The 21,715-nt window shown below is 41.6% G+C and overlaps 2 protein-coding genes across 2 annotated transcripts in view; one reads left to right on the plus strand and one right to left on the minus strand.

Annotated features, from left to right (window-relative positions):
- The window catches only part of grin3bb (glutamate receptor, ionotropic, N-methyl-D-aspartate 3Bb), a 65,564-nt gene extending 61,239 nt beyond the window's left edge, over positions 1 to 4,325 (plus strand). The window contains exons 6-9 of the mRNA XM_085398124.1: positions 160 to 311; positions 915 to 1,079; positions 1,177 to 1,244; positions 1,589 to 4,325. Of these exons, the coding sequence (XP_085254250.1) occupies positions 160 to 311; positions 915 to 1,079; positions 1,177 to 1,244; positions 1,589 to 2,390 (1,187 nt within the window). The 3' untranslated portion in view covers positions 2,391 to 4,325. The remainder of the gene's footprint in view (positions 1 to 159; positions 312 to 914; positions 1,080 to 1,176; positions 1,245 to 1,588) is intronic.
- A 1,727-nt stretch (positions 4,326 to 6,052) lies between these two features.
- Positions 6,053 to 12,198, minus strand: LOC146641296 (uncharacterized). The gene is made up of 8 exons (XM_085397158.1): positions 12,071 to 12,198; positions 11,904 to 11,977; positions 11,758 to 11,801; positions 9,091 to 9,299; positions 8,546 to 8,781; positions 8,265 to 8,387; positions 7,852 to 8,035; positions 6,053 to 6,831 (listed from the first exon to the last, which is right to left on the minus strand). Exons 1-8 carry the CDS (start codon positions 12,102 to 12,104, stop codon positions 6,560 to 6,562), a joined length of 1,176 nt encoding a protein of 391 aa, XP_085253284.1. The 5' UTR covers positions 12,105 to 12,198; the 3' UTR covers positions 6,053 to 6,559.
- Positions 12,199 to 21,715: the final 9,517 nt, after the last annotated feature.

Consider the following 21,715-nt stretch of genomic DNA (forward strand, 5'->3'; position numbering starts at 1 on the left):
GTCGTGTTTTTGTTTTGTTTTTTCTTTTATGCTCAATAACATCTGTCTGCTCAAATGTCTGATTTCTCTCTGCAGTTCCTGGACAGATAGAGAAACAAATTATGTACTGCCGTTTATGCCGTTTGTTGTTTTTATTGTTTACTGTTTATTTGTTTCCAGGTTACGGTATCGGCCTCCCTCAGAATTCTCCTCTGACATCCAATGTCTCCGAGTTCATCAGCAGGTACAAATCCGATGGTTACATGGACCTGCTGCACGACAAGTGGTACAAAGTGGTTCCGTGTGGGAACCGTGTGTTCGCCGTTACTGAGGTCAGTGTGACAGCAGCACACCTGTGTGGCCGTGGCCACCTGTTGCTTTCATGAAATGTATTTTATTTCAACCTTCTCAAAGCCAACAGAACAACACGAGGAGGCGTCTGGACACTTCAGATCTGGACTGGATATTTTTTCTGACTGTGCTCAGGTGGGCAGATGCTGTCCCCTGCTGGTCACTCTGAGACACAGCTATCAAACCTCATAAAGGCAGATTAAAAAACATAACACAAACTGCAGTCGGCAACAGGAAACCAGTTAGCAACACAGCAAGAAACCAGCTGCTGACACACTGCAGGCACAGAGGACAGGGCAAATACATCTTCCTGCTCTTAAAACAAGCTGCCTGCTGACCTTAGATCAGTTACATCTGTGCGTCCATTTAAAAACAGACTCAAAATCTCTTTGTTTGCACAGGCCTGCACTCATCAGGTGTTTTTTTGTTTTGGTTTATTTTAGTTTTATATTTTGCTCTTTTCAATGCCTTTACAATTTTAAACATGCACAGGTTCTTATGTTTTTATCTTCTGCGTTAAGCATGTTCCATTTGGAACTAATGAAATGTGGTAAATAAGTAATCGCCACTCCCTTCTCTCTCAGACTCTTCAGATGGGCATCAGCCACTTTTCCGGACTCTTCGTGTTGCTGTGCGTCGGCGTGAGCGGCGCTTTGCTGACTCTGGCAGGCGAACATGGTTTTTACCAACTCGTTCTGCCACACATCCGCCGCCGTCAGAACCTAAAGTACTGGCTGCACACCTCACAGGTAAGTCAGAGAAGGATGATCTCAGCTGAGTGCTTTTATATAATTCATTCATGTTTGTGAAAAACTAAATGAGAAAACTAAACGCTCTGTGTGACAGAAAATCCACCGAGCTCTGAACATGACGTACGAGGACGTGAAGAGGCAGCAAGCTGAGAAAGAGAAGAGGTCAGTCTCACCATCTGAGCTCAGAGTGTTTAGGTTAACTTTGATGGGAGTTGCAAGATGTCAACAGAGAACAGAACAACCTTAGGCTTCAATCTCCAGTTATTCTTTCAGTTATGAAGCTGATTTTATAATCCATGAATGAGAAATACGATAAATATAAACTTTCATGAGCAAAAACACTGTTGAAAAAGTCTTGGTTTTAAATTAGAAACACATGACCTTATAATGTTTTTTTCAGTTCTTCAAGCTAAACGTCTCCTTTGGAGTTTAGAGATTTCTTATCCACATATTTCTCACTGACTTATGTGCATTATTCTGAGCCTAAGGTCTTTGTCTGTGTTCAGCTGTAACCTGCACAAGTCTCAGCCCCCTCCGGCCCCTCCCGCTCCGGGAGCTTCAGCCAAATGGAACAACGAGACGAGCAAGGACGCCGATGCCGCAGCTACCGCCGCTGCTGCCAAAGATGCCAGAGACTTCAAAAGAGTCCACTTCAACCTGGAGACGCTGAACACCCGTCGTCTGCTTGCTCGTCTTGCAGTCTCTGAAACCAAGGGAGGCAGCGCCATGGCTGAGAGGGAGGGTCCAGCCAAGCCGAAGGCGGGGCCAAACAGCAGGCTGTGTGAGAATGGAGGACCGGCGGCTTCGTTCACCAACCGACTGCTCACGCTCCCCTCCTCATCCTCCTCTGCAAGACACAATGCTTCAGCTCCAGCCCCCACAGCCGCGGCGCTTTCTCCGCCTGCTACTTCCACCCCTGCCCCCGTTACCATAGCCCCGCCTGCCTCAGATGCCCCACCCCGTGTTGCTGTGGCTCCGCCCCGGCCTGGCGAGCTGGAGGAGCTGGAGGAGGAGATCGAACAGATGAGGGAGAAGTTACGGACAGCTCTGGCAAGGAGAGCTGAGATTCAGACGACTCTAACCAAACCCACTGTCACAGTGACAAGCGCCCCATCATCCGTTACCACGACAACCATTATGGCGACCCCAACAACGACAGGAGCCACGCCCATTCCCATACCCACCATTACCCCAGTAACAACCCTTCCTTCCAACATGAAATGCGTAACGACCATGACCGACCCGCCTCACAAAGTCCTATCTAAAGTCCGGCCCCTCCATAGCAGCCTGGCCAGTCAGAGGAGGTGATGTTCTCTGGAAAGGTCACGACACGGCGGCCATTCTAATCAGCAGTGAGGAAAAAAAATGTTCCTTTTATTTTGTTTAACTTTCTCAAGTTCTCAAAGAAGTTGATTGGACAGAAAACATCAAAGAGCCCTGAAGCTAATCAGATGATTGGTTACCTAATCAATATTTTTAGGCTGGATGAAATTATTGAACCCTTTAGAGTACAAACACTTTATATTTCCAGCTAAAATTAGAAATCCTGTGAAAACATTAAAGAAAAAATGAAATTGTTTCAATTACTTTATAAAATAAAAAATTACTGTTGAGAAAATATGCTAATTTAAATCCATAAATCTTAAAATGAAAGTCTGAAGATCAGGTAACATGCCCCAAACCCGAACCTTTATTATTTTACACATTTCAAAGTTTGAATAATCACTCAAAGACCAGTTATTTTATACACAAAATTTATTATTTTGTAATATTACTAATATTAGTAATTAGTATTGAATCAGTATTACTGTGAGTACAGTTTGTTTTTCAGGGTTTTTTACTCCTAAACGTCAAAGACAATCTATTTAAAATATTTTAATATGATATATTTATCACTTTAAAAGTGATGTTTTTTTGTCAATTAAGTGCTCAATAAAAAAATATCTTTTAATGTTTTTCAGTCACAAGTACAGCTTGTGAAGTCTAAAGTCTGTCAGATAAATTATGTAAACTGAGGAAGAGAAGAAGACCAGGACGTGAGCCTGAGGTACACCGAATTTAATGAGTTCTTAGTTTGAGCCAAATACAGAATAATGTAGCAGTTGTATTATAGAAGTGCATATTCCTAAAGAATCCAGAGACTTATTTTTGCATATTTTTACATATTTAGTAACAAAACAAATAAGTTTGTATATAATTAAAATAGCTGCAGTGAATCTAAAGATTTTATTCTTTATTTTTATATAAAATCAGAGTCTGATGTTCAGTTTCCACCTCTGACTGGTTAAAACGGCCGCCGTGACAGAGACTGAAGAGCATTTCTGGAACTTTCTAAAACTCTGGCGGTGCACAAAAAGCATGTCCACTCTTTAAAAAGAAATTACAAGAAGTACACATACCACCAGACACAACATGAACAATAAAGCTGTTTCCTGTTGGGAACAGAAACGGTGGTGTTCATGCAATAACATCGTTAGTTCTTCACATAGACGTAACTCCTCTTCATGTAACATGAACATGGTTAGTGTAAGCAGTATGCCGAAGGTTTTTATTAGAGTCACTTCACTACAGACATGAAACCTTAAATGTTCCCACAGAGCCTGAACCCATCCCCGAATGTGACTTTAACCCCACCAATAACCACACACCAAGAAGTTAAACTGTAGAAATGTCTTAAAGACATAAACACCTGGATGACCTCTATTTTTCTGCTTCTAAACTTCTAAAAACTGAGGTTATTGTACTTGGCCCTGAAAATCTTAGAAATATGGTATCTAATCAGATACCTACTCTGGATGGCATTACCTTGGCCTCCAGTAACACTGTGAGTAATCGCGGAGTCATTTTTGACCAGGATATGTCCTTCAGCATCTACATTAAACAAATATTTATCTTTCTTCAAACATGTTTCTTAGAAACACTGAACTGCATCACTTTCCAAACTAAAGATGAAGAAATGTTCAGATTCTCCAGAAAACATGAAAACTTTTGTTAAACCTTCAAATGGTCTGAAAAGTTGAGGATGTTTTCACTCTGTTTGGTACATTTACAGGTTTCTCATAAAAAAGAAAGAAAAAAAAATTGATTTGTATTTTATTCATTCATTCAGTTTGTTTTTCATCATTTAAACTTAAATCTGAGAGATGAGCCTGAGTTTTGACTTTCAGATATTTTACTGAGTTAAATCCATTATTCATCCTGTTATTCTTCCTAAGTGTTTTTATGATAATTAATAAAATCGACTTTCTAATGAAGTCTGTGACGTTGTATTTTACTGGTTGATCTGATTTAACCGAGGAATCGGCTGGAGTTATTAAAAGCTTAAACCTCAGTGTCAGTCTAAAATTTGTTAAACCCTCTGTTTTATTCACAGCTAACAAGCTAGGTGTAGAATGATCGATCAGTGATTTGTTATAACCAGTGTTGGTCAAGTTACTTGAAAAAAGTAATCAGTAACTAATTACTGATTACTTCCCCAAAAAAGTAATCCCGTTACTTTACTGCTTACTTATTTTCAAAGGTAATTAATTACTTAGTTACTTAGTTACTTTTTAAAAACACGATTTACAACCTGAATAGGTAATAAAGTGATAGATCTTTCAGCCCAATTCTACTTTTTCTGCATAATCCATCACACAAAATGTAATCAAATGGAAAAGTCTCTTTTTTTTTTTTACTTGTTTTATCAGTTTTAATCTTTTAACTTTATGCATCAAGTAAAAATTTAATTATATGCACCATTCTCTGACTTGAAGAAATTAGTTTAACATTTAAAGCTATTTTCTGCACATTCCAGCACATAAAATAAAATATTTTTTGTGTTTACACTCAGTCTTTCAAATAGATGCAAGTAAAACACAGCAGAAAATAAATAAAGTCAAAGACTAGCGGTCCTGTTGCTCTATTTTCACCTGTAAAGCAGGAGTAGGGTAGGCGGAGGTTTGCCCTGGTGCAGGTGTGCCGCAGCGGTCAGTGGAAGAATCCGCGAGTTTCTCTGTGAATTTCCCATTACGTCGTTGCGCACTCGGTGCTTGTTTAGGGGGGTTTTTTCGCTGTAAAAAGAAGTTTTCTTCCCACGCACAACGGACACTAATGTTTTTGTCACTTTTTGTGGAATCAAACTCAAAGTAAGGTCAGTACTTCCACGGTTTAAACGCTGCATGCTCATACTCTCTCCCGCACTCGATATATTATCCATCGTTGATCTGCACACAGCTGTTGTCACGAACGTCGCACTCGCTTACGTCATTGTCATGGGACATTCTCGCAAAAATATCACGGTTTTAGTAACGCAGTAACGCAGCGTTCCTACAGGAAAGTAACGGTAATGTAAATACCGTTTTTGCGATAGTAATCCCTTACTTTACTCGTTACTTTAAAAAAGTAATCAGATTACAGTAACGCGTTGCGTTACTGCCCATCTCTGGTTATAGCACAGCTTTACTGAGTGTACAGTAAGCATCCATCAGTCATTACAATAACAATACCTCTTAATGCTGTAAAAGGTATTGCAACGACATAAAGCTGCCATACACCTTGGCTTAAACCAGTATAAGACGTCTTAGCCACAAGAGCATGCATGTAGAAAGTATGCACCTATGCTAACAGTTTCCTTTGTTTTCTAGCATTTACACTAAACTAACACAAAATGTCATCTGCAGATGTGATGAAGGGTATACTCAGTCATTTTTTTCTTTATTTTAATAGAAGAAAATACTGTACTCATAAATATACATTGATTAGTGAGTAGCTACATCTTCCAACAATTGAGGAACCCTCATAAACTTATCATTAATGTATTAAAAATAGATAACAGCTGCCATGTTGCCCAACCATCTTGAATACAGTGATTTCTGTTCTGCCTAATCAGCACAGCGATTATAGACTGGCCCCATACCAGAGGTGGAGGAGAACAGAAATGGTAGGCATTGGCATGCTGTGGACGGGCATTTTAATTCCTATCTGCATTTCAAACTGAAGATATCAAGGATCAAATCTATGTTTTATCATTAAAGAAACAAAAACATGAAAGGGACAATGCCACCACGATCTCATCTCATCTCCTGAAATGAAGCTGGGGCTCTAACACATGAAAATGTGCATAAACAAGTTATTTGCAATACTGTCATAGTTACTTAATGTGATCAGAAAAGAAACAATCTGCTGACATTTATAGGTGAGATTTTACACTTTGTTTCCTGATGAGGTGTTCGCGGACCTGTTAGTTCTGGGGAGTTGTAATGCAATCAGTGTTCCTGTTCTTGATCTTGTGACATTTTTGGAAATTCAAACAGAAATGTGGTTGTTGTCACTTTAAGAGTTTCTCTCTTTTTATTTAAAAAAAATCTTTTAGATAATTTCATCTCAAATATTGAAACAGGTGTTTGTAAAAATAAACCACTGAACCTTGTTCACACAGAGAATTATAAACATTTAATCATGTTAAAAAAAAAATTTAACATCTGTTTTCTGATTGATCAGCTCTTGTTGAGAGCAGCTGCCAGCTGGTTGTAGCTCATCTTCCTCAGTATCTCCTCAGTTACCTCCTTGGCCCCCTCGGCGTGGTACTTCTGGACCATGAGGTCAACAGTTCTGGTTCTGTCTGCGGCCTCCAGTCGGCTGACGGAGATCGGATCAGTCCGGAGACTCAGGAAGCGCTGGAAGGTTTTCAGATCCTCTGAACCGAGACGGTTGAGCATCTGCAGCAGCTGCAGGGTCGCATCTTCGTCCTGCAAGTCCAGCACCTTCACTGACATGGGAGAGACCGGAACACAGATCAGACCAGATCCACACACATTAACTGATCTGCAAGACCGGTAATGTTGTGGTGATGGAGCTGTACTCCCTTAAGATGGTGTCGAAGAGGCCAAGATAAAGACAATGCTGGACAATACCTCCCACCCACTCCATGACGTACTGCCCAGTCACAGGAGCACGCTTAGTGAGAGACTGAGATTACCCATAATGCACCACTGAATGACACAGGAAATCATTTCTCCCTGTGGATATCACATCCAACTAATGCACAGTACACACTGCATTAGTTACATCATTTTGCACATCCCCTACAGTAAAATAACAAATAACATTTAAATAAAGTTTTACAGTTTAGGGTAAAATGTCAATCATATATTTTTAATCTTTGTAAGATTCTGGATATTTATAATTGAGCTATTTGTTTATATTAAAGCTATTTTTTTATATTCTGTAATTTTGTAATATATTGCATTATTTCATTTCCTCTGGGATTAATAAAGGATTCTGATTCTGATGTTTATAGATCTGTCTGTGTGAACAAAAAGATCTGAGGTCACTCTGGATTAAACAGATTATTCAGATTAAGACATCAGAAATGTTTGAAACTACAGTTATTAATTAAAGTTATGTTATCACTGTTACCTGATAAACATTTCTCAGGTGGAAAAGCTGAATTTCTGATTAGCTGATGAAAGAGTAAGTTTGGTTTGATTAAAGCCTCTAAAGGACAAAAAGCATGTCTGGGGGCAGCAGTCTGAAACTGCTGGACACCAGCCAATTAAAGGACAGGATTCAGACGCATGAGCACAAACTGGGAGCCAGGAAAAAAACACTGGTCAGGACAGGCAAACGTTCAATGGAGATGTCTGGCTGAAACAATCAAAGAGAAGCTGCAGGTTCACGAGTCTCCATGATAAAGTCTCACATTTTCAAGAACCATGGTGTGTTTTCAGTTTGACTATAAATCAACTACAGACACAGGTAAAAGAAGGTCACATGTAGTGTGAATTACCTTTTAGCTGAATGTCTCGGGCCCAGACCTCACACTCTTTGTTGCCAAACACCCAGCCGATCAGACGGGATCCAGCCACATGACTCCTGAGCTGCAGCCTCACTTGTGTGGCTCCAGCCTTCAGCTGCACCTGGAATGACGGCAGGAAGTTGTTGTAGTCTCTGAAGTTCACGAACTTTGATATCTGAAACGATAAAAACAAGAAATGAGCTTCATGAGAGTGTGTGTGTAAAAATTAAGATCAGGGTCTAATCAGGAAGCAGCGTCAACAAACTCAGCTTCCTGTTTCTGAACAGCTGATGGAGTTTCAATTCGAGGATTCACCATGGCAATGATAAACAAAGAGAAAGTAAAGCATCAGGTGAGAGCAGGTGAGAGCAGGTGAGAGCAGGTGCAGCGTCCAAGTGACATACCTCTGGCTGGATGACTGTGACGGGCTCTCCAATCAGTTTGTATGTGTGATTTGGGATCAGTTCGCAGTCAGGAATAGCTTCGACGTACTCAGCCCCAATCTGCCGCTTCCACTCCTTTCTCACCTGCACATCAGGTGATCAGTCAGAGCCACAAAGACTGATTCAGGTATTTGTTACCGGTGTCAGAGGATATCATTTCAAATATAAATCATTTGAAATTTAAACCTTTCACTGCACTTTTCATGGATATTGTAAGGACCCTTCAGGCAGGGCCTGCTTACCTGAGTGAGGCAGACATTCCTGGGCAGCAGCAGGACAAACAGTGTGGAATTTGTGGGTTGAGAGAAGATCAACACCAGGCCAGCAATCTGGTCACTGGGCGCTGGGGTCACCAGACCAAAGCACGAGAAGCCCGAGATATCAACTGTCACATGACTATCGGTCACCTGACCTGGAGTGATAAAGTCCACACAGTCCCCAGTGACATGAGCTACAGATAGGAAGTGCTGACCACCATCTGCAAGATAGAAAAACATTCATCCAGAGACTATCAAGAAACGTCAGCCAGCGATGGCAATTCAGACGTGTCTGACATGGTAACCCTGGAATGAGCCAAACACAAAATGTAAATCTAAACTTCTCTCCAAAGTCTCGGACTCAGAGGATTAAACAAGATCAGAAAGTATTTTTCTTTCCTCCAAAACATCAGGCGAGGATGATTTCTTCTGCAGGTTCTGTTTGCTGTCATGTGAATGTGAAGTTTGACCTCATGGTGGGACTGTGACATGTAACTGGCAGAAAACATGTCAAAGAAACAGTTAGTGACCTGAGAGCAGCTGGCAATGCGGCAGGTGGAGTCGCTGGAAGCTCCCAGTCAGCAGGTGGAACCTGAACAGAGCTCCTGCCACCTGCAGCCCTTTAGAGGACAGGAAGTCCACATCCCAGGGAACCATCTCATACACCACGTCACCAAATCCCTCCAACACCAGGCCTGTCACACTGCACCTGAACACACCGTGCTGCTGGCAGCGCAACCTGGCAACATGGAAACATTACTGTTTATTTGTTAGCTCTTAACTGTGAGGTGATATTCAGAGCATCTAGACAGTGTTCACAGCCTTAAATTGTATTATACAGCCCTTTGCTGCATGTCTTCCCCCTTCTCTCTCTGTGCGCGCTTTCCTGTCGTTTCTTCACTGAGCCTTCTAATAAAGTTGAAAATGGACAAAAAAATATTTGTTTATAGTTTTTTCTCTAATTGATCTTCTGAGTTAACTTCAGTAATTACTTCCTTCAAACCATCAATGTGTCTTTTAGACCCCATTCCTACAAGACTCATCAATGAAGTCCTGCCATTAATTAATGCTTCAATCTTAAATCTGGTCAACCTATCTGGGGGTTTGCTCACTATGTGTTTATACACCACTCTGCATTTAATCATTAGTGAGTCTAAACAAATCTAAGATTGTCTTCATACAAGAAACACATTCGACCACGTCAGACATAAAAATGCTGACTACAAGATGGCCAGGTCACTACTTCAAACTCCAAAGCTCATCAAAGATCCATAGGGAAGGTACATTATTGTTCAAGTTAATATCCTATAACCTGCAGCGGCTCCTGGGCCTGGCAGATTAGTACTACATAGAAGTGAAGAAGTGAAATAATTGAAAAGGAGAGGGAGGCTGAGAACAAAGAGCTTGTAGAACTGGGGGATCATATATAGATAAGAACCGGAAGGAGCCTGTTGGGAGGCATCGTCCCGCTCTCCATCGATGTCGGTCAGCAGCGACAGCTTCGGCTTCGTCCCAGACGAGGTTGACGGTTTGCAGATCCTCCATAAATGTTCAATGCCATGTGATCTTTGGCTAGCCTTGCTTTCCCTTGGCAGTGCGCGGGAACCATGTAATGGGGCTCTTGGCCGGGCGATGAGCGGGTAGATGTAGAATATGGCCCGCAAAGTGGAAGCGCCTTTCGGCAACAACATCAGGCTGAGGGACGGGTGACTGCTCTTCATAAGACCTCTTTGTTCGTTATCCGGTCCCAGTAGGAAGGATGCCAGTATTGATCCATCCATTCATCCATTCATATCCTTTTCAGGGTCGCGGGACCCGTGCAGCTGTCAACCATCCAGCCGCAGCAGTGGGAGTTGGAGTAGAGACCACGAAGGGCGTCTGCAAACTGCTGGGGGACTCCATAGTGATGTAGGATAGCCCATAGTCGGCCGGTGGACGCTGTCAAAAGCCTTCTTGAAATCGATAAAATTGATAGAAATCTTTTTTTGGTAGTCCAGTGTTTGTTCAACAATCATGTGGAGGGTGAAGATTTGGTCGACACATGACCAGCCACTCCGAAAACCAGCCTGCTCTTCTTGCAATCGCTCGTCCCCTGCATGTCGTAGCCGACTCAAAAGAACAAGGCAATGAGGTAGAAAGAACAAACCATAGTATAAAATCGCTCAACTGAATGCTCCTATAGGGATGTGATGCAAACTAGAAGACTAGACAGAGACTAGACTCATTGAGATCATCAACAAGACTGGCTCTCTTCCACACTGTGTGTTTTGTACTGTATTCCTCCCCTCACCCCCAATCGGTCGCAGCAGATGGCCCCTCCCTGAACCTGGTTCTGCAGGAGGTTTCTTCCTGTTAAAAGGGAGTTTTTCCTTCCCACTGTCGCCAAGTGCTTGCTCATAGGAGATGATATAGTTGTTGGGGTTTCTCTGTGTTATTGTAGGGGGTTTACCTTACAGAATAAAGTCATCCAAGTGACTTTTTCAGTTTGAAGAAGAAGAAAAAGAAGTGATGAAACATTTCTCCCACTGAAAACGCTATGTCCAGATGAACAGAATCAACCTCTTGGTGAATACCTCAAAATGACAAAGTGAAAAGCTCCAACAGGTTTGATGGGGACCGTTGGTACTCGGCTATTTTCAGATCTCTCCAGAGATGTTCAGTCAGGTTCAGGTCTTGGCTCTTACTGGGTCACTTCAGAGTGGTCCCAAGCCACTCCTTTGTTATCTTGGCTGTGTGCTTAGAGTCACTGTCCTGTTGGAACCGTCGCCCCAGTCCAAGATCCAGAGCCCTCTGGAGCAGGTTATCATCAAAGATGTCTCTGTACATTGCTGCATTAATCTTTCCCTTGACCATCACTAGTTTCCCCGTTTCTGCTGCTGAGAAATATTTTGAGGTGAAAAAATGAATTTAATCCATTTTAGAATAAGGCTGTAACATGACAAGACAACATGACAGTTGGAACAAGTGATGCACTGTGAATACTTCCACTGTAGGGTGAGGTGGTATTGATGAACTTGTATGATTTGGTGATAACGTCAGTATGTGTTGGGTCTTACAAATAAACTTACAAATAAAAACACATCAAACACCACAAACATAACTCGAGGTCACAACATCAAGAGCGGGGTGAACAGCAGCATGGCACCAGATCTGCCCTAACCTTCCATTAAACCAATCCGCCAACAACCCTGTGTTACCTGAATATGCTCCCATCCTCGCTGACCTCAGGTGTAATCTCAACCTGCACAGACCAACAGGTAAAAAAATGATTAAAAAACTGGACTGATCAACAAAAAAAAATCAACAATTAGCACATCAGTGACATCACAGTGACACAACTTACCTGTGGTGTATTTGTCTCCAACCTGATGTCAGAGTAGGTCAGTGATGTCACTGCTTCTGCTTGAAAAAAGAGACCTGCAGAAAGATGACATCATCACATCACATGATTACATCCTTCCTGATAAATATCGAGTCAAGTGTAGCTTAGCACAGACTTTGCATACATACACAGCGTTGGCACGATCTTCATCAGGATCTCCATGGCGACACGTTCTGCCCGATTGGATCCAAAGAGTTTTTCTAGAAGTCTCCACGTCGTCCGTCTGTCTGCATGTTCCAACTGCTCTCCACCAATGGGAGAGTGACTTTCTGCAGTCATGTATTTGTTGACCAACCACTGGAAACACTTGAGTTCATCTGAGACCAGAAACTCCAACATCTCCATGATGACAACTGAGTCTGAGGCATTCTGGGAAACAAAAATAGGACAGCTGGTGACATCATGGATCAAGGTGAACTAGTGGTCTTCAGACCTGACATTCCCTCTGAACTTTGCTGAAACTGTCAGGTGACAAAAACAAACCTTGTCCCTGATGTGATCCTCTTTCAGCTCCTGCAGTAAAAAGGGTTCTGATTGACCAAGGGCGTGGTAGAACACTTTCTGAGCTTCCTCCCCCTTCCTGAGGACCAGGTCTACTAGAACCCGGTTCCTGTCCTTGCAAGCTCCGTAGATGGCGATGGCCTCCCTTTCTGAGGCGTTTAGGATCCTGCAGCATTGCAGGGCTTCCAGGATGGGGCCGGGTCTCTGGATCCTGCTGATAAGCTTCCGCCGCTGAGTCTTCACAAAGCCTTGGACAGGTTTTAGATCTGATTCAGGTCTCAGGGGGATCATGGTGAAACGTACAGGGCGAACCTGATGATTTCCGCCGATTAGAGACTGGACTGCGGCCAACACCGCTGGCGCTCTGTCCTCCTGGTAACACCTCATCATTGTTTTGGCGGTGCTGCAGGCGTCAGCAGACCGCAGCCAGCGTGGAGGGATGGGGGGGAAGTCCTGCAGCAGGTCTGACTGACTGAGACCCCACTGGATCCTCCAGAGCTCCACAAGTGGTAGCTTTGAAAGCTCCCACAGCAGTACATCCTCCTTACCGTCCTCCATTGGGGTATGGGGTGAGTCCCAAACCTGAACTGCCTCCAGCATGTCACCCATGAGTTACGTGAGTGCCCTCAGCTTTGACTGACAGGCCAAGAGACCTCCTGCAAGACAAGCAAAGAGGCAACAAAAACCCTGACCAAATCAGTTCAATTCCATTTCATTTTATTTATATAGGTCCAAATCACAACAATAGTTGCCTCAAGGGGATTTATATTGTAAGGTAAATAGGTGTGCAGAGCCATAGCTGGACTGGCCATCAGGCATACCGGGCATTTGCCCAGTGGGCCGATGGTGATTTTGTTTTTTTGTTTTTTGTTTTTCTTTTGTAACGGTATAAACAACGAAAGGTGGTGGATTGGCCAGATCATGGCCGATGTGTAAAAATAACTCAGTTTTTTGGTGGTGGCTATGGCGGAGCTTCCACCAGCAGGTTGATGAGGGAAAGGGGAGGCAGGAGGAGGAGAGACCCGAGACGGTCGCCGAGTGTCAGGTGAACTGATCTTCAGGTAAGAAATTATGACCTGCAGTCTATCTGGGTCAAATATAAACTAAGTTTAGGTGTAGTTTATTTTCGTTGTGCTAACCTTTTACAGTCACTTACAATACCTTGTAGCTAGCATGACGGAGTTTCTATACAGCTGGGTGGGTGCTTTGATGTTACTGATAGTGAACTTTATTTTATTCATAAGGTTAGTTAGTAGAGTTGCCAACCGTCCCGTAAAAAACGGAATTGTCCCATATTCAGAGAAAATATTGTGTGTTTCGTATTGAGCCGAAAAGGAACGCAGTTTGTCCCGTACTTCAGCTAGAATAAAAAAAAAAGACAGAAAGCTGGAGTTATTCTGTGTCTTTACGCTGCACAGCTGCTTCTTTTTTATCATTCATTTCTTAAAATGTCTCGCTTTTAATAGCTAATTATCTGAAAATATAAACGTGTTTGAGAATTATACCAGTACATCTGATTTGAGGTGCTATTTTTTACAGGAGCTACAGTATCCAGTCGTACGTAGTGAGGAGGTAAAATTATTAAGAAGATAATCGACCTCTGTTGGACTAGCGTTCAAGTAGCTGCTCTGCTCTGTGTTAGTACAGGGCATTGAAGATGATAACAGTGGGTGGATTATATTCTTAAACAGCACTTTCAGAAACACATCTTCTGTGATGCAATCTACTCCCCACTGCTGTGTAATCAATTATTGTAAATTTAAAAGTTATTAGGAAATGATCAGACAAAAGAGGGTTTTCACCAGGGGCGGAGCGTGGGGGTGGCTTACTGGGCTTAAGCCCGGGTTGTTTTGTCAGAAGCCCGGGGTCTTTTGGAGTGTAATTTTTTCATAGTTAGATGCCTGGCTGACAACTGTATAAAACAAAAAGTACACACAATATTCGAAGCACATAGTGCACACTGTGGGAATTTACGACTGTGCGTGAATCCCCCCTGATATTGGTATGATCCGAGCTCAGGCACTAAGCGGCGGGGCAGCTGCTGCCTACGAGTGCGCTGTTGGAGAAACGCAGCCAGGCAGACAGAGGAGAACTGAAGTTTGACCAGGTACCAAAGCAAACCATTCATACCGTACAAATAATGTAAATATGACGGTGTATCACGAAAGATTGATATCAAACTGATCACTTGACCAATATTACGTTACTTGTTCTTCAAGTGAATCAACAATGAAAAGCCGAACAAATGCTATTTTTTTTTATAGAGTCTTATCTTACGTGTGTTAATTTCATATTTTCAGTTCTTACCCTCCCCGACTAAATCGGTTTCAGTTATGTACTGAAATATAAGAATGGACATTAGAGGGTTCTTTCAAAGAAAAAACTCAGGTAAATGTTATTTTATATATTATGCTTTGTATGTTGTTCAGTATATTTCTATGCAAAACAAGAGGGATTTCAGTACACAGCAGGATATTCACATTTGTAACCAGATATTTACATACACTTTAGGGAGAAAACATAAAACATTTTTACTGTACAAGATCAATTTAGAGTAAACTTTTGTTTTAGATAAATATTGAAATATCTTTTGAATTAGTTAAATGTCAGAATAAAGAGAGACAGAGCTGTCTATTTTTTATCACTTTGATCAAATTTAGGAGTACATGTACACTAAGTTTATTGTTAATTAATAAGAAACTCCAGACGATTCCATTCTGAGCTGAAGAAGCTTCTGATAGGTTAGTAGAGTCCATGTGAGTAAATTGGTGGCACACCTGTGGATGCATATAAGGCAAAACACAGAGTCTGTTTCTTTGAAATGGGAAAATTAAGAGATATCAACCAAAACACCAGGAACAGAACTATGGAGCTCCATAAGTGTGGCTCAAGTTTGAATACAATTTGGTGCCATTTGCAATTAAGAAATACAGATAGTTTCTCTCTTTACTCTTAAAGTTAACAAATATGTTTTTTATATTTATCAATCTAAAAAAATAAACATTTAGTCTGATTTGATGTTACAATTAAAAAAGTGTACATAAATATGTGGTTTCAACTGTATATTTGATGATTGTCAGCACAAAGAGGGAGAGAGAGGAACAGAGAGGGAGATGGAGAATGAGGACAGAACAGAGATGAACAAGAGCAGGTGAGACACACATGTTAGTCAAATGGTCGTTTACCAAAAGTATCACCGTATCATAGGTACTCATGTATCTCGTACCTAGTGTTTCTTTTTAGGTTTGCTATTTTTCAAATTCTATATTTATTAAGTTATGCAGGCTTGTTTGCACAACAAGGCTAAATAATTATATAAACTTTTCTCAATCTAAATAGTGTACTTTGGTAGAATTAAAAAAATAAGTGTACTGCAGGTCTATGATGATTTTTAGTGCTACTATCATCTAGTTCTGATTCTGGTTCTGTCTTGGTTAAATCCTAAGTAGTCCTGATTTTGAACTGTTGCAGTCCTGTTTTAATTCTGGATCAGTTCTGGGTCTGGTTGAATTGGGGTTTAGTCCTCGTGTCTTAATACAGCCCCGACTTTGTTCTGCCTTGCTGCTTAATTAAAAAACTAGTTTAAGGTGTACTGCACATGTGGTATATATTTTTCCCTATATGAAGTCATTCTTTTTTGAACAAAACTCAAAACAGAGCCTATTAGTCAGTCATTTCTCCCCCCCCCAAAAAAAAAAAAAAAAGAAATCCCACATGCATACTACCCTTTAGGGCTAAGCCCCGGGTGTTTCAAATGTCTGGCTCCGCCTCTGGTTTTCACGAAACACTGTTAAATGTTCCATTTCTATGCCATATGTTAAAACAAGATCCAGAGTGTGATTAAAGTTGTGTGTGGGTTCTTTTACATTTTGAGAGAAGCCAGTTCTGAGGTTGTCATTTTTAGCATCTACATTTTATCTTAGCTGAGCACAAAATAAGACAGAAACACATACTGTGCCATTGTTACCTGTATTGGACAAATAAAACTTGAAACTGTCACGCCCAGGCGGATCAGCTGCATGCTGATCAGCACACTCTGTTTCTTTCTCTCCTCCTCTCTCTCTCCTCTTCTCTCTCGCCGGGGCGGAACTCACTGTGGGTTCACGCCCTCGCCCCACGCCCTCGGGAGACGAGACACCTGGGTCTCATTAATATGATCAGCATTTAAGCCAGGAGGTGACTGCTGTTCGTTGCTGGATCGTTGTCTACCACGCAGCTCCCTGGATTTTCCCCCTGTGTGATTCCCGAGTGGCAAGTGTTGGAGTGAGAGCCAGTGATTGTGTGTGTGGATGATCTGAAGAACGCGTGCTTTTCCCCTGGAGCCTCTTTTCCCTCACGCAGCTGTACATAGCACTCCCCCCTGCACCTTCTTGTATATACACCTGGTGAATTTTAAATAAATCTTTCTTGTGTGCATCTGAGCCTGGAGTCCTGCGCTTGAGTCCTCCTCCAAACCGTAACAGAAAGTCCTTTTCCTGTCTCCTTCACTTGTTTTTTTGTTTTTTAGGCAGTCGATTTGAATGAGTAAACGAAACTGGACAGTTTGAGAAATCATTGTTTTAAACAACAATCATTTAAATTGAGGACAGTCTGAGCCTATAGCAGCTCTGTTAGGGTAACAAAGGTACTACGAGGTATTTAAGATAATTATTCCGGACTTTATGTGAGAAGAAGGATTTGCCTTTGTATAGAGTGATATTATCTGTAATTTGTCTTTGATAAAATCGTCAATAATCAAAGTCACTCGAACATAAACAATAAACACAAACAGAAAGGAGAGCGAGGTTAAGTGAAGCTGCTGAGGTGGAGCCGGAGCTCCGTCTGATCTGATAGAACGTGTTGGATATGGCCGAAGCAGCGAATTCAGCTTCAGGGTGTCTGAAAGGATTTCTGCTTAAAGCAGCACGCTTATTACTTTGATAAAAGAAGAAAAGATCACAGCTGATGAAGTCACAGCTACACGTGCATACCTCTGTTCATTCTCCTGCTAAAGAAAATTAAATAATAATGATAATGATGAAATGATGCTATGAGTGCAGGAATGTTGTTGCTGAGGTCGAGGCTCTGTGTCTGCTCAGCCCTAACAGCATGAAAATCTTTAACTTAACAGATTTAATCTCAGAGTGCTCTCTTGACAGCAGCAGAAACAGAACAAATAAATCTTTCAAAATCAAACTAAGCCATCACAGACCCTCTGAATCATGTTCAGCCACGAGCAGATCGGCAGGTAAAGCAATTGTTCTTACCTGAGAGCAGCTCTTCAGGTGAAACTTTCTTACAGGAGCTTTTAAAAAACAAACTCACTGCAGCGTGATGGGTTTGAACTCTGAGAAACAAGATTGCAGCCAGTCTGAGTGATGACGAGTCTTGGTTTTCATCATTAATGCTCATCACAAAAACAGGAAGTCTGACCTACAGCTGTGGCAGTGATGGTTTCCTCTGCAGATGCTCACTTTAAAACCACAGAGTGGAGGTCAGTCAGTAAAAACCAGGCCAAAACTCCCCGTCAGCAGGAAGAGGCCTCGAGCAGAACCTGAACTAAAAGTCAGAGACCACCACAACCCACACCAGCCTCTAGCAATCCCCCACTCACTCTTGAGAGACAGCATGTGAGGCGTGTACTCTGTGCAGCGAACCCCAGGAAGTCTGCAGGCCCAGATGGAGTACCTGGGAAGGTCCTCAAAGCATGTGCCGGGCAGCTAGCACAGGTCTTCACTGACATCTTCAACCTGTCTCTGGAACAAGCCGTCATTCCACCCTGCCTGAAATCTACCATAATCATCCCCATCTCCAAAAAGTCACCCATAACCAGTCTCAATGACTTCCGTCCAGTTGCACTAAATATAGTTAAATTATTGTATAGTTTTTATAATGTGCTACAAGCAGGTGTGCACTTTTATAGAGCTGTTTCTAATCTCGTTATACTGTGTATAATGACAATAAAGGCTTTCAATTCAATTCAATTCACGATGGTCAGTAAAATCCCAGGAACACCAAAAAGATCTAAACTCTGAGTCTAATCAGTCAGAGCCACTAAAGGCCTTTTAATCATTTCACTGCTCTGAGGGGCTCACAGGGATGAAAACAGACTGGAGCAAAACACTGAACTGAACAAGAGCTCTGTTTGCTGTGTTTGATAAAGCTGAGGTAAGGATAAAACAGACTCAATAAAAGAACTGTAAAACAAAGTTAAAAATTTCCAGTCAATGTGGAAATGAGCAAGTTTTCTGAGGCAGTAAAGGCGCCGGTGACCCCTTTGGAATTTGGAATTCTCATCAAAGTTCAGTTTTTCATTGATTATGGTCCCAAGATATTTATATGACTCCACTTGCTCTATTTTCTGATTTTTAATTAAAGTGAATCCCATTGTGTCTGTGAAGGTTCTCAGTCATCCAGGTCATTGTAGTCAAGATATCACATCATGAGAACCTGTTTCTGGGTTCACTGCCCAGATATCTTGTTATAGGCATGTACACAGCTACCGGGAGAAACCTGAAAGATCTATCCTTGTGCATTGACAGACAAGAATTTCAAGAAGGATATACTCTGTTCATGTTCAATATGAGTCCTTCAGATGACAGCCAAGCGTTATCACTGATAATAAATGGCAACTTGAGACTTGAAATGCGCTTCAGAGTCCCGCTGCCTCACACAACAACGCTGATCGTTTATGCTTGTTACGATTCAATTCTCAAGATCAATTCAAAAAGACGAGTTTCGGTTGATTATTGCTGATAGGTTTCTGTTTTTTCTTGAGTCATGAACAATCATCAGTTGGAGAGTATCATGAGGCTGCTAGTCAGTGACAGATTCTACGGCGTTTTGTCGTCAGCTGAGTTACTGATGTTACTCAAACGTTTGTTTAAACGGCCTGCATATCTGATCATAAATACAGATTCAAGGAATAAACCTGGAACTCATTGGCTGGCGATTTCATTAGAAGAAGATGGAGCTGCCAGTTTTTATGATTCGTTCAGATTCCCACCGGAATGCTTTTACCCCAGAAGCATTCTAACATTTTTGAAAAAGCATGCTGATCGAGTATCTTTCCATGAAAGGACTTTTCTATCAATGAGCTTTTATGAACTACACCTTTTTTTCCCCTTTTTTTTTTTTAACCAAAGAAGGAGTAGCGTTCTAGACATCTCACTTTAAGTCCACATTTTAAGTCTAGATTTTACATTTTAGAGACATAAATAAGGATCTTTTAACAAACGTGTTCCCATGTGTTAGGTTTTGTATTGTTGATTATCATTTATGCTTAGAAATATCTACTTATATATGCTTAGAGTTTTATAATTAGTTTTAGATTGGTAGAGGTTTGATCCTTGATAGTCTGCAAACTTTGTGTGCATTAGAGAGCACTCTGGGAGCATGGGAGAGGTCGTACCTTGTCTTATTGTTTTATGGTAGGATTAACGTAGCTATATCTGTCTTAGTCTAAGTGCCTTTTGGTTTGATGAACTGTTGGATTTCCAGACCAGCAGGTTTAGGGAAGTCATTTATGGGGTCACACTCTGACCCCACACACACACACACACACACACACACACACATACACAAAGGCAAGGTACTCTGTGTGTATGTATACATCATATGTTAATGAACCTATGCATATTCATGTAACCTCAATAAAAGAGCAGTGTTACGGGGGAGCGGACGAGAGCAACTGGGTTCAAGCGAAGGAACGGCGTTTGTCCAGTTCTCTCCCGTGCACGAGAAACATTAAGAACTTTGCCTACTTCGTGTCTTGCTTGCTGTGTAATTATATTGTCTTCAACGTTCCATCGAATAGGTTCAAGCTACAAACCTATCACCATGTTATGATGTAATCTTGTTTTCTAAATTCAAACGTGCCTTTACCATTAAAGACTGTCTTTTTTTTTCCTTCTCTTATTTTCTTTTCTTTCTTCTGTGTATATTCATAGCACTCCTTGTTATGCATTTCATGCATGTGTTATTTTCAGACATATGGGGGTTATGTTACCCCCCCTCCTCCTCATCAGTAATGATCTAGTTCGGTATTTACTTGGACGTGACTTAGCCAATTAACCAATACCTACCTATTATATGTCAGCTGACCTATCTATGAAGTTTTGACTGGTTAATTTGTAATTTTTTCTGTTTCCTGTCTTGTATTTAAGCAATTTTTTAAAATATTTTACTATGACCCTGATGAAGGCCACAAGCCAAAACGTGTTGGTCAATTATTAAAGTTGTTCATCTTCCCGCAAGCGATGCTGGAGTTCCTGCTTTGTGAATTCTTTCATCCTCTCCATGCATCTTGGAAGCCGGTGAAGTTGTGCCAGAAAATTTTTTTGCCATGAAAGACAGATGAAAGCCACGCTGTCTACAGTATGCGGTCATACGTTCATGGGAGAAAATCCTGTTTGTTATTTCACAGGCACTCCCCATTATGCCTTGATAATATTGTGCATTATTGGGTATATCGTCTGGAGGCGGGAAATTCAAAATTTGTCTAATTTCAACCTTATTAAATTTATTTCTCACAACTATAGAGGGCTGTGGTGAGCTGCTGGCGGAACTCTGCTCTGGATTACCGCCTTGTTGAAACAAACGATCGCGATGATGGTCTACAGGGCTGTCTTGGAGTGGCTCATTTGCAGGTAATTGCACATTGCTTTGGGAAAAGCCCAAGGCGATTGCTGGTTATGAGAGTCATTGAAACAGCTTTCATTTAACCTATTTATCTGGCTTAACAACTCTAGGGGTATTTAAACCTCATCCTGTCTTTCTGCCAAGACAGCTAAAGCCTGGATAAGAGCAGAGAACGGGTCAGAAGAGGAAATGTTTTGAGTTAGGCAGCTTTAAGAATGAGCAACGTTTGACTGTTTGACGTTTCACTGCAGGTCGCTGCGTGCGCATGTGCCCTGGCACTATTTGAAACCTGCTGGTCCGGGATCAGAGACCAGCTGAAGGGATTCTGCTGACCTGATATCAGGACATGTGACAGGAAGTGTGGATTTAAACAGCTGAGATTGAATGCACCTCCAAACCTCACAACCTTTTCCTTTTAAAGATGTCATAACACTGATTAAAATAAAGTATGTGTGTGCAAGGGAGGTAGGTGAAAATGTGAATGTGAGAGGATGGTGGTCAACCATCCACAGAGAGGTGAAGAAGAAAGAGCAGGCAGGAGTGGGTTTGCAGTGAGACCTGCTGTTATGGTTTGGAAGACGCTCATCATCTTCACCATAAATTCATGAGGTTTTTTTCTGTAACGTCAACACATAGAAAAAAAAATTAAACGC

Source organism: Rhamphochromis longiceps, linkage group LG23 (assembly GCF_057381845.1).
Source record: "Rhamphochromis longiceps isolate RC_006_pf linkage group LG23, R_longiceps_female_GT1.1, whole genome shotgun sequence".
Taxonomy (NCBI): Eukaryota; Metazoa; Chordata; class Actinopteri; order Cichliformes; family Cichlidae; genus Rhamphochromis; species Rhamphochromis longiceps.